Genomic DNA, 12,174 nt, shown 5'->3' with positions numbered 1-12,174 from the left:
GCTCTGGATCTGAAAGACTTTCCACACTTTTGCTCTTCAGTTTCATCTGGTCCAGTGAGGTGTAAGCATGGAATAGCTATTTATTGGTCCACAGGTTTCAGGATGATTTCATCAGTAGCCATTACAGAATGGTCAAGGTCATGCTAGCAAAAGCTGCTATCACAATAAGGAGTGCATGATGCAAGAGAAGTTGAAAGAATCTGGAACATTACACTGGGGGAGAAAAGGATGAGAGAGGGAAAATGATAACAGTGCACAGATAAGTCAAAGGGTGTGTGTGTGTATGACTCAGTAGGAAAGGGATGGACAAACTATGACCCTTGGCTTACTCTGATGCTGTCCACAGCCTTAGGTTTTAAAACCCACCTGAAAACAACAAGATCAAACTTCTGGCATAAGCAGTCTGCCCCTCTTTAGAGAAGAAAAGGGAAAGAGAAAAGAGGGTGCCTGAAAGGGAGAATAGGAGACAGAGTCCATGTAGCTGTAGTCCAATCTACCAGGAGCCTGTAGCTCCTGAGAAATTCTCTCCAAGGGATTGCAGTCCTTGATAGAGAAAAGGTTCTCCACCTCCAAATGTTGGAAATGGACAGATTTTTGGTGTAATATGGAGCTACAGAATACTGGCTCCTAATTTAGGTGCATACCACTCCTAGGATGGGGGATAGGGGAGATGTGAAAAAAATAAGTTTCAGTGTCTAATTCAGCTGAAATAGTCAAAATTATGATTAAAATGCAGGTATATGTTTAGTTTTGTTCATCTGGAAATTTTAAATGCTCTAAAATAACAGGAATAGTTTTATATGCATATGTCAGCCTAGTTTACTTGTAGCAGATACATCAGTAAAAAGATTATGAATTAGTTGATTGATCAAGTCAAAGAATCAATAAATGGAAAAAAATGGGAATATAACTCAAAGCAAAACAAAAGGGACTTGTCCAAAGGTTTGGGGACCACTGTTGTAGAGGCATGAATCAATTACTACAGGCTGACTATAGACAAATTATATGGACAACTGGGAAAACATTTTGAACCTTCAATTTATTTACCCACTACAACTTTATTGTGTCCTTCCTCCCACAAGTTCAGGTCAGTGCAAACAGCCCACGCCCATATTAGCTTCACGTCCAAATTCTGTGATCCATTTGGCTGAGAGACAGTGACAGCTCCAAGCCATTTAGGCTGCATCTGCACTGTAAAAACCATCCAGTCTGACCCCACTTTAACTGTCATGGCTCAGTCCTATGGAATTTTGGAAACTGTAGTCTGTTGTACCACCAGAGCTCTCTGACAGTGAAGGCTAAACGTCTCACAAAAGTACAGTTCCCAGGATTCCATAACACGGAACAATGGCAGTTAAAGTGTCATACTGGATTATTTCTGCAGTGTGGACGCAGCCCTAGTGAGGCTGATGGCTGAAGAAGGAGATGAATCTAGCTCTTCCTTGCCTAAATCCACAGTGGCTCAAAAGGGTTCTCAGGGCAAAAGGTTCATTTATAAAGGGCATCTCCGTAAGAGTTAGTTCTGATGCTTCAGTTGTTGCCAGCTGGGATCAGGAAGCTTCCTCCAAATACTATGATGTTTTAATTTTCCTCTTTGTCCTCAGGGGTATCAGGAAGTGCCAGACGGGGTGCTGGGAGGTTATTCATTATATTACATCCAGCCTATAATAGAGGATTTGAAATCAGGAATGCAGAAGGGGATGCCGAGTATTAACTCCCCTGGCGAAGCATTTTATGGCATTGCCACTAGCAAGCCATTACTTGCTTTTGCTTCCAGGGCCCTAGTAAAGCTGGTTATTCCTCATGACAGAATTTAATTGAAAAAAAAAGCCGCCTCCTGGATCTTGAGACTACAGATTAAGGCTCCCCAAAGGTTAAATGCTTCTAATTACATAATTGATGACTCGTTGCTAGCTAGGCTCCAGTCAAAACAACTTTTGGATAATAGGAAAAGAAAAAGTATATATAAATGAGGCAACTTTAGAAGGATAATTTAAAAGCCTCCTGATCCAGGGCGAAGAAGCTTACTTGGAGTCACATCTTGGAAATGGTCTCATTTGCCCCCTGACCTGATTTTTCAGCACACCCAGGTTGGCCATCAAAGAATAACCAAGGCCACCACCTAGCAACACACACTCTCTCTGCTTTGAACTGCTGCCCTTCACTGCTGATGTTTAAATCTCACTTCCAGAGGAGTACACCTTCAATGGAAAGCGCCAGCTCAGAGATGGAGAATGTATGGACACATGTTGCTGGGACTGCAGTTCCCATGATCCCACAGGATGGGCCATTCTGGATGAGACTGATGGGAGTGCAGCCCAAGAACATCAGGAGGGCCACATGTTCCCTGTGCTTTAGGTTGTCCTATGCACCTTTCCCACTTGTTTGTGGTTATGTATCTTCAAGCCATCTATGATTTATGACGACCCTAACCGAGCCTATCACGGGGTTTTCATGGCAAGATTTCTTCACAGGGGCTTGTTCTTGTCTTCCTCTGAGGCTGAGAGAATGTGACATGCCCAAGGTCATTCTGTGGTTTTTCATAGCTGAGTGGGGATTCAAACCCAGTTCATCAGAATTGTAGTCCAACACTCAAACCAGTATACCATGCAGGCTCTCTTTCTTTTTTCTTGAATGTCCTTTAGTCTCCTTGTTCTTACATGCCCAGAATTCTACTCAGATTCTTGCTGGTTTTCTAATCGGATCCCAAGGCATGACAGTTAACTTTTCCCCCCTTTCCCATTCCTTCTTTATTTTGATTAATATTCCCTGCAGGCAATACACTTCAAGAAGAGTGCATATCCTATTTTAACATTTATTAAAATCCTTGTGATGCATGGAAATGAAGGCTGATCTGTCCCCACCTAATGGAAAGCTGATATGTGCCTGCAGGATCTGCAGTTTCCAGTTACTGAGAGCTGCACTTTCTGGATGACTGTGCAAGGTTTGCTTAATTGACCTCAGTTAGCCTGACTTCAAGACCAGTACAGTTGGCCCTCCATGTTTGTGGCTTTCACTTTTGCAGATTTGATTATTTCCAGTTTTGATCAACATGTTATCTCTAGGAATCTCTAGTGCCTCTGGTGCAACTCTGCCAGAGGCTGCCCATAGCTGTGCTGGATAATCTAGATGTTCCTAGAGAATACATTTCTCTAGGCATTTGTAAATCCTCCAGCATGATTCTATGATCAACTTCTGGCAGATGTTGACCACAGAGTTGCACTGAAGGACCTGGAGATTCCTAGAGAGGGGTTCACTCAGGTAAAAAGAACAGTGATTTTATATTTGCAGTTTTTCCACATTCACAGGGGTCTTTCACCCCTAACCCCAGCGAATGTGGAGGGGCCACTGTAGTTACCTGCAAGGAGGGCCATCTCCGTTAAGTCTTCAAAGGGGAAGCATTTTAGCTATATAGTATCTTTCATTCACATTTTGTTCTAGATGCTAAATAAATATTCTTATTAGAGTAAACTGTTATTTGACATCATTTTCCAGTTTAACCCTTGCTGTTGTCTAAGTTTGAACCATGCTGACTGGAAATAAGCACAAAGCTGGAAATGCATTGCCCATCATATGAATTCTGCCCCCCCATGAATTTTTCCTTCAGCCCCCAAATTTCCAATATTGTCACTTAAAACCTCAACATTTAGAAATAGTTTAAGGACTCAAAAGGGGGAAAAAGGAGACAGTGTGATCAATGGAATGAGCACACAGCAAATGTAATAGTCCTAGAGGAGAACAACTGTCAATACAGTATCTCATTCTCTGCAATGCTGGAAATTTGAGGGATATCCAGGAGGGGCGATATTTATTGAGGGGCAATGTCTTCATTTTACCCCTCTGTAGCTACACCCCTGATTGTGGCTTTCCGGACAACCATTTTCTATAACAAGATTCCAATGTGAAACAGCTGAATAAGAAGTCATCAAGTGGAGCAACACTTACTGTATCTCCTGTGGCCTGAATAGGAACAAACACATTTTATTACACTACATAATGTTAAGCAGCTCAACAGTGTAAGAATGTATGTCTTATCGCCAGGACCAGATTAAGGCCTACTGAAGCTCTAAACTATGTCAGATTGAATAGGGCTCTTAGCAAAAATGCATCATTGTGACTATTGTTAGAAACTGGAAATTTCCTAAAATAAATGAAATAAAAATACATGTAAAAATTGGTGTTTTGAGGTCTCTCATAAACTGTGTCTTTGAAAAGTAGATTGCTTAGCTTGGGTGTAAATACTGCACTGGTTGCAAACCAACTACTATGTATTAATGGCCACTCTTAAAGTTATGATCTGTTTGCATTTTTGCATTTCATTTCCTTTTGATTTTCCTAATTATAGCATGGGACAGACTGCCCCGAAAGGGCAGCCTGCCAGCAGCCTTTTTCCCTGCAGAGGGACGCTGCAGCCACCAGACCGCATGGTGTCCATACAAAGTAAAAAAAAAACAAAACCCGGAAAAAATGGGTTATTTTTGTGCCACCCAGTGGACATAACAAGTGCGCCATTGGCGCACTCGTTACATAAATGATGCGCAGCAACATATGGACACTGCACATCACTTACGTCAAAATGGCAGTGCCCATGTAAACGGGGCACCACCATTAGTACGGCACCACACCATGCTAGGGTTAGGGACTGTGTGGTTGGTGCGTGGTCCCTAATTCTAAAATCCGTGCCTGCATGACACAGTTGGTTCGTCTGTTCCGGGCCAAAAATACCTTTTCACAGATTCTCCTAATCATATGCACAATGATCTGTCAACAGACACAGCACTCCATGTCTCTGATGAAGTGGACTGTGAGTCACAAAAACTTATGCCAAATAAAATTTGTTCATCTTGAATGTCCTTTTTTCAATAGCAGGTTGTTGCATGCTTCCTAGCTATTCAGAATGCAACAACCTGCTACACAGCTATTCAGACTTTCCTGGCCATAATATAATCTTATTTATTTATCAATCATGATCTAAAACCTTCCTTGTTCATAGCTATACTCATGTAGGGACTAATAGTATCCAAAGTATATTATAATCTTTGTGGGGGTATTGTAGCTACAGATTATAAGGTCAAGGAAATAATGACTTGGTCAAAAAGCACCAACTGCTCCAATATAAACTAATACCAATTACTGATTTAAATAAGAGAATTAGCAGGTGGTTGTAGCATCTATGGATTTATAAAGTGTTTTACAGAGGGTCTGGTAGTAGTATTAGGCAAAATTAATCTGCATTCTAATCCTATTTGCTAGTGAACTGAGGGGCTGGAGTAATGAAAAGGCTGAAGTGTCTTTGTTAGACTCCCAGTTCCATTACACTTCATTAACTTAATGTGACTGTCCACCTCATAATGGAAATGAGGAAGTGAGAGTATTTTCAGCCATGTTAAAAGCAAATGCACGAGCTGCCAGTTTGCATCTGGGTACAATTCATGACAATGCTTATCCATAAGCACTGGAACCTGTAGATCCCCAAGACCAACCCATAAGTGTCATTAAATGTTTTCCTTTATGACTCTGCTCCCAATACCTACTTCTAACAAAATACGTACCACTTTAATTCCAATGCTATAGACATAAACACACAGTGCCATGTGAGTTTGTTTCCATCTTTACACTTCAAAAATAATACACAAATTATGTCTGATTTTGAAGGACTCTGGATGATTATTTTATTATTATTTATTTGGATGATTATTTCTTTGTTATATTTACATTTGGTCTTTCCTCTAATGAGACCACAGATGCATATGTGACTTTCTCTCTCTCCACTTTATCCTTGCTACAACCTCAAACAACTAGGGAGAGAGTAAGGGAAAGTTTGACCCTAACTCACCTAGTGAGTTTCATTGCTCAGTAAGGCAAGAATACAAATCTCCCAAGACACTGTCCAACCACTGTAGCAGGCTGTCTCTCTAGGCTTTCTGCACCATGAATTTTAAATTATTTTGGGATTCACTGTTGCATTATGGACACTTTATTATATCTAGTATACACATTTATACTCTTCAGTATAATTTTTTCATGCTGTATGGTTAGATTCCTCTTGGGATTTTTAGATGCTGCAGAAATCTTTGAGCTATGGACAACACTTGACTGGAAAAAAATAACCTCAACCTAGAGCTTTGTAGGATCCCAATTTGCACATGGCATCCCATGTGAGCCTGGATTATCCAGATACACATCAGTGTTCAGGTCAAATCCTGCACTGTTGGAGCAGGACTAATTATTGGTAGAGCACATGCCTGCAATGCCGGACTAAATGAACAAGACTGTTTTAGAATAGCTATTGATTTGATCCACAAATGTTTATAGTTCCATACATAGATTTTTTTTTAATTTTGTGTTTTGGTTTATTCAGATGTTGTTTTGTCCCTCTCTTCAAAATGCTTATTTTGCACCAAGACTGAGTTGCAGGTTTCATCTCTTTGAAGTGCCTTGTAAGGTGAATTCTCCACACCTTCTTTCTAACAGTTTTTCTTTTTAATTCACACCATTTTGAAGCCCAACACTTCAAAGGAAAAACCCATGTATAAAAGGTGCAAAAGATGTACTCATCAGCCAGAATCAATAAGCAAATTGATGTACTTGTCAATTTATATACATATAACTAGTCTGTGTTATTGTTTAGGTGCCTCTTTTGTGACAATGGGGGCATTTTGTATTGCCTTTTGTATTGTTTTTCTCAACAATGTATTGCAAAGTTGTTTAGCCAAAGGACATAGATACTAGTATGTTAAGAAGCACCAAGGATATTAGGCCTACCTATGGCTGTGCCACACTGCAAATTCATACAGTTTGACACTGCTTTAACTTTCATGGCTCCATCCTATGAAATCTGGGATCTTAGGTTTCCTGTGGATATTGATTCTTGCAGAAGAGTACACCTGAGTTCTCTGACAGTGAAGACTAAATATCTGATGAAATTACAAATCCCAGAATTCCATGTAGAGCCATGGCAGTTAAAGCTGTTTCAAACTGCATTAATTCCACACTGCAGATGCAGCCTACAGTGGTTCATACATGTGTGTGCTGTTTTTTCTCCCTTTCTTTATATGATCTCTCATCACGTCTACAAAATGGTGCAGAGACAGATCAGTGTGAAGTAGGTTTCTGTTTGAAAAGTGTATTGGGACATTCCCTTTTCCTTATAAAACTATGGCTACTCACTAGAATTTAACAACATCCAATTGACTACAGAAAGCTGACATTCTCATGTGAATTATAGATATGCTGCCATCAATCCTCAAAGCAACATTATTTTCCTTTCCACTTGCAAGTGGCATAAAATTATTTACAAGCAGGCATCAGGCCAGGCATGAATGTGAAATGAACTACAAAGACGAATACTGCAAACCAAGCACATACCATCTCCTAGAAAGGTACACCTCAGCTTACAGATTTACTCTCTTGCCTCATATCTACACCTACTCAAACACTCTCATTCACCTTTTGGGATCCTGGGCAGGCAACCAAACTAAACCAAACCAAACAGTTTATGAAGACCCAGGTACATCATGTGCAGGGCCAGCTCGAGAGATGTTGCTTGTGAGGTGAAGGAAAATGCAGTGGCTCCTTTCCATTCCTTATAAAAGCCAAATGGGTTGACAGGAGAATCTTACATTAGTGCCAGTCTAGCCTCCTACTAGCAAGAAAACATCATAGACTTGGAACCATTACTAAGGAAGGCCAAGGAAGAAAGTGCAAAAGCAGGCTTGCTGCTGAACATAAAGAAAATAAAAACAATGACCATAGAGGATCTGCATAAATTCAAATTAGACAGTCAAGAAATTCAAATAAAGTGTTCCCATACGCTGGATCAAACATTGATCAGAACAGAGACTGCATTCCAGAAATCAGAAGACTAGGAATAGGAGGGGCAGCTATGAAAAAACTAGACAAGATCATAAACAGCAAAGATATGCAACTGAGCACTGAAGTCAGAATCGTCCAATCTGCTGTATTTCCCTTCAACATGTACAGATGTGAGAACTGGACAGTGTGTAAGGTGAAAATCAATTCATTTGAGATGTGGTGCTTGAGAAGATTGCTAAGGATACCGTGGATGGCCAAACCCTCCCCAAACAAATGGGTCCTTGAACAGATCAATCCTGAACTATCACTGGAAGCCAAAATGATGAAACTGAGGTTGTAGTACTTTGGCCACATCATGAGAAGACACAACCCATTTAGAAAAGACAATAATGTTATGAAAGATAGAGGGTAGTAGAAAGTGAAAGAGACTGCACACCAGATGGATAGACTCAATCATGGACCACAGGCCTGAACCTACAGTAGCTAACTAAAGTAGTGGAGAAAAAGGGGTTTGGAGATATCTCATCCACAGGTTGACTTGAAGGCAGTTAACAACAACATGTGGGGTAATTTAAGTTTTCTAAGGCTTTAGCCTTTCGAAGAAAACAAAAATATTTAAATATCAGTCTGGGATAAAAACTTTAATGTCAGTTCAATGGAAATTTCCTTTTTGTTAAAAATATCCCTGGGAGATTTGAAATTGCCCTCACAAAATATCACAAGCAAAAATCTTACAGTGACTGAGCAGCAAACAGAATTCAATGCTTTATCAAAGCTCATGCTGACTGAAACAGATACATACCTTGTGCTTAAATTTGTTGGAATTCTTGTTCTCTTTTTTATTTAGGTCAATGAAGTAGTGAGTGATCCGCTCCTTGGATTTGGAATCCATGTCCCATGAAATCTTGAAAGAATCGCAGGTGATGTTGCTGATCTTGATGTTGTGTGGAACTGGAAGCTCCTCCATTTCTGCAATCCCACTGTCTTGCGATTTATTTCCTATCCAGAGAAAGGATTAAAAATAAATAAATAATGGTGTTCCTATTATCATGAGGATTAATTAAGTGTGCTACCAAACATACATTCTCTGAAAAATGAAAAGGAATAGTTTTCAATAAACCATAAGATTAAGGTTGGCAATTTTAAGATTTTCAAGATTTGGATGAGTGCACAAAATAGAGAAAAGTAAGGCAGACAGGCTGAACTTGGAACTGTTGCTTTTTTGCTTTTTGGAACTACAGTACAGCTTCCAGAATCCCACAGCCAACATGGTTAATGGATATGGTGACAGGGGGGTTCTGAAAGCAGGAGTTGAATCAAGATTCTCCCAGCCACTATATCTGACTCACCATAAATCGGAGTTTTTATTTTACTGTCTGTTGCTTTTAATTACAGCCAGTTACATAGTACGGTCGGCCCTTCTTATGCACAGATTTTTTGTACACGGATTCAAGCATCCACGGTTTGAAAATGTTAAATAAAAGTATAAATTTCAAAATGGGATCAATGGTGGCTAAACAAGTATGTGTTTATGTGTTATTTTTTAATCCCCCCTTTTAAAATCCCAGACCCACACTTCTTGTAAGTAAAAATAAAAATAACGTTTTAAGCTCAGCCTGCTCCTTGAATTGCCAGCTTACTACCTGAACACGTTTTTAACTTTAAAAACCCATACTAAACCAGGCAGTATCCACAAAACTCATTTCTGACTTGTAATCTGAAGTGGTACAGCCCTATTTATCAATTTGTTCTTTTGTATGAATAGCAAAATTCAAATGGCAACTGAAGAGAACACCATTTTGCTGCTTGAACCTGTAGTGTTTCATACAAGGGCCTAGAAAATGTACATCTTTATCTACAATGCACAACTATTTGCATTCTCATAAGCAGTGCCTGCCAAAACCAATGGGATTATCCACATGACTAAATGTTCAGTCTTAGTTAAGACTTCACAGTCTGGTTCACAGTAAATCATAGAAAAAGTGGGGCTGAGCCAGTGTGCCTCTTTTTTGAAACAAAAATATCCTGAGAGACATAGGAAGTAATTAATGTCAGAGAGAACTGTTAGCGATGCAGAAATAATTGCTTTGCTAATTTAATAGCTAACCCCAGCCGCTATTAGTTAACTTGAAAAATATATGAATATGAAAGTTAATCTTAGAGGTGTATTTTGAGCATGGCATTATGAAAGCTTCAAATGTTTACAACAGGAATGTAAATGTTTGATAACAAACCTAGCAGCAATAATAGTAAAATGATAGTAACATCATTTTATTGTGCAACCCTACCAGAACTTTCGACCCTGCTCTCAGACCAATGGTTCAAGATAATTCAGGTATTTAGTTATTAAAGGACAGAATCCAGCCAAAGTGATCCATCTTTAGATCCAATTAGTTTTAATAGGCGAGGTTAAAAGTTTCTTATATCTTTCCCACTGAAATCAACAGAGTTTAAAATCTGCAGAGCTCAGAAAAGTAACTTTGGTCTACAGTTTTCTGAATATCCTATCCAGCATAGCCAGTGGCCAAGCTGACTGGAGGAGACTGGTAGTTTAGTTTGAGGCCATACATCAGGAAGCATATCTGTCACTTTGGCCCCATACAGACAGGCCAAAATAAAGCTGCTTCAGGTCACTTTGGAGGTATGCTGTTTAAATGATGCATGCGTCCTAAGAGTCCGGAAGCTGCGCTAAAGCTGTGCTCCAGACCTTAGGACTGAATCGTGGCTTTGGAGCGGCTTCCGGACTCTTAGGGCTCATGCATCATTTAAACAGCATACCTCCAAAGTGACTTGAAGCAGCTTTATTTTGGCCTGTCTGTATGGGGCCAGAGCTATGGTATGCCTCTCAATGTAACCCCACACCAAACCAACCTTTGCGTCCCTCTCGGCTGAAGGGATTGAGGGCATTGCATGGTCGAAACAGACTTCCGACTTCCACAGTGATCAAAAACGTGTGTTGTTGTTGTGTGCTTTCAAGTTGTTTCCAATTTATGGCCCTAAGACAAACCTATCATGGGTTTTTTTTGGGCAAGGTTTGTTGGAGGAGGCTTGACATTGCTGTCCCCTGAGGGTGAGAGCATGTGACTTGCCCAAGATCACCCACTGGGTTTCATGGCTGAGCCAAGAATCGAACCCTGGTTTCCAGAGTCACAGTCCAATGCTCAGACTATGGTGGTGTAAGTTGGACTATCATAACACTAACAAGATGTCAGCTGTAGTTGAAAACTGACTTTCCTGAATTCTGAGAATGTTTCAACTTCTTAGAACATGGCTTAATTTTTTTTATGTTACCTTATTTTATTTTTATCTATTTTATTTATTTAGCAAAACATCTACTAGATGTGCTTCAGTTTTGGCCCTGAGTGCAATGTACAGAATATGCAATAAATAGCATAAAAGAAATGGAAACAATTAAAATCCTACCATTAAATAAATAAATAAATAAATAAATAATATTCCAACTTCAAAAGACTTTTCACCTTTTGACTGCAAAGAGAAGAAAGATGGCACTAGCCATGCCTATGACAAAAGGGAATTTGGTACCAAGAAAGTTCCCACCTCTTCTCGCCCCATTAAGTTTATTTATGTCTATCTTTCTGCAAGCATACTCAAGTCAGCTAACAGACCAAAAACATACAATGCAATTACAGGACAACAAAACCTATTCCGACAAGGATCAGAGGTCATACATCAGGTCCTTTCTTTCTTTATTTTTTGCTAATGTATTTTTAATTGACCTGCTTTTATGTTTTCAGTTAAAATTTTGTATTTCATTTATGTCTGCTGCTTTGTGAGCACTACTTCCAGTAAAGATGCAACCTATAAATAGAATAAATGAACGAATCTCCATGTCTGGCTCTTTTCTCACTTTTCATAATTTTTTTAAACTAGCAGCTATGGTGGCTATCAGATGAAAGAAGCTGTTAAGCAACAATAAGCATGCCATGTAACTTTTTTGTGTGATTTGGAAATTGCTATCTAACAATAATTCCCCTGGAAATAGCTGTCAAGCTGCTACAACAGAAGTGGCGATTATTATTATTATTATTTATTTTTGATCTAGGATTTGCATGCAATCTGGGAAGGTCTTTCAGAGCCTCACTGGTGAGCAGGGCCAAAGCAAAAGGGTTGGAGCCAGGTGTACTTCATACCAATTTCTACATCAAGCACACAGGTCAGGTTAGGCATGTCTGCCAAAAATAAGGAAAGTGTAACAGCTTTCAGATTTTAACCTAGGGATACAAACTGTGTGGCCCTCCAGAAGTTGTTGGTTGCAACTCCTCCCACTTCTCACTGTCCGCTGTGCAGGCTAGGCTGCTGGGAGTTGCAGTCCAACAGCATCTGGAAGGAGCATAATCC

The 12,174-nt window shown here is 39.7% G+C and overlaps 1 protein-coding gene across 6 annotated transcripts in view; it reads right to left on the bottom strand.

Annotated features, from left to right (window-relative positions):
* The window catches only part of PHYHIPL (phytanoyl-CoA 2-hydroxylase interacting protein like), a 119,876-nt gene that overhangs the window by 20,618 nt on the left and 87,084 nt on the right, over window positions 1–12,174 (bottom strand). For all 6 annotated transcript variants that reach the window (XM_042458057.1, XM_042458056.1, XM_042458055.1 and 3 more), the window contains one exon: window positions 8,618–8,814. In XM_042458057.1, the coding sequence (XP_042313991.1) occupies window positions 8,618–8,814 (197 nt within the window). The remainder of the gene's footprint in view (window positions 1–8,617; window positions 8,815–12,174) is intronic.

This window comes from Sceloporus undulatus, chromosome 3, assembly GCF_019175285.1.
Source record: "Sceloporus undulatus isolate JIND9_A2432 ecotype Alabama chromosome 3, SceUnd_v1.1, whole genome shotgun sequence".
In the NCBI taxonomy this organism is placed as follows: Eukaryota; Metazoa; Chordata; class Lepidosauria; order Squamata; family Phrynosomatidae; genus Sceloporus; species Sceloporus undulatus.
This window is presented reverse-complemented; position numbering and strand designations above follow the sequence as displayed.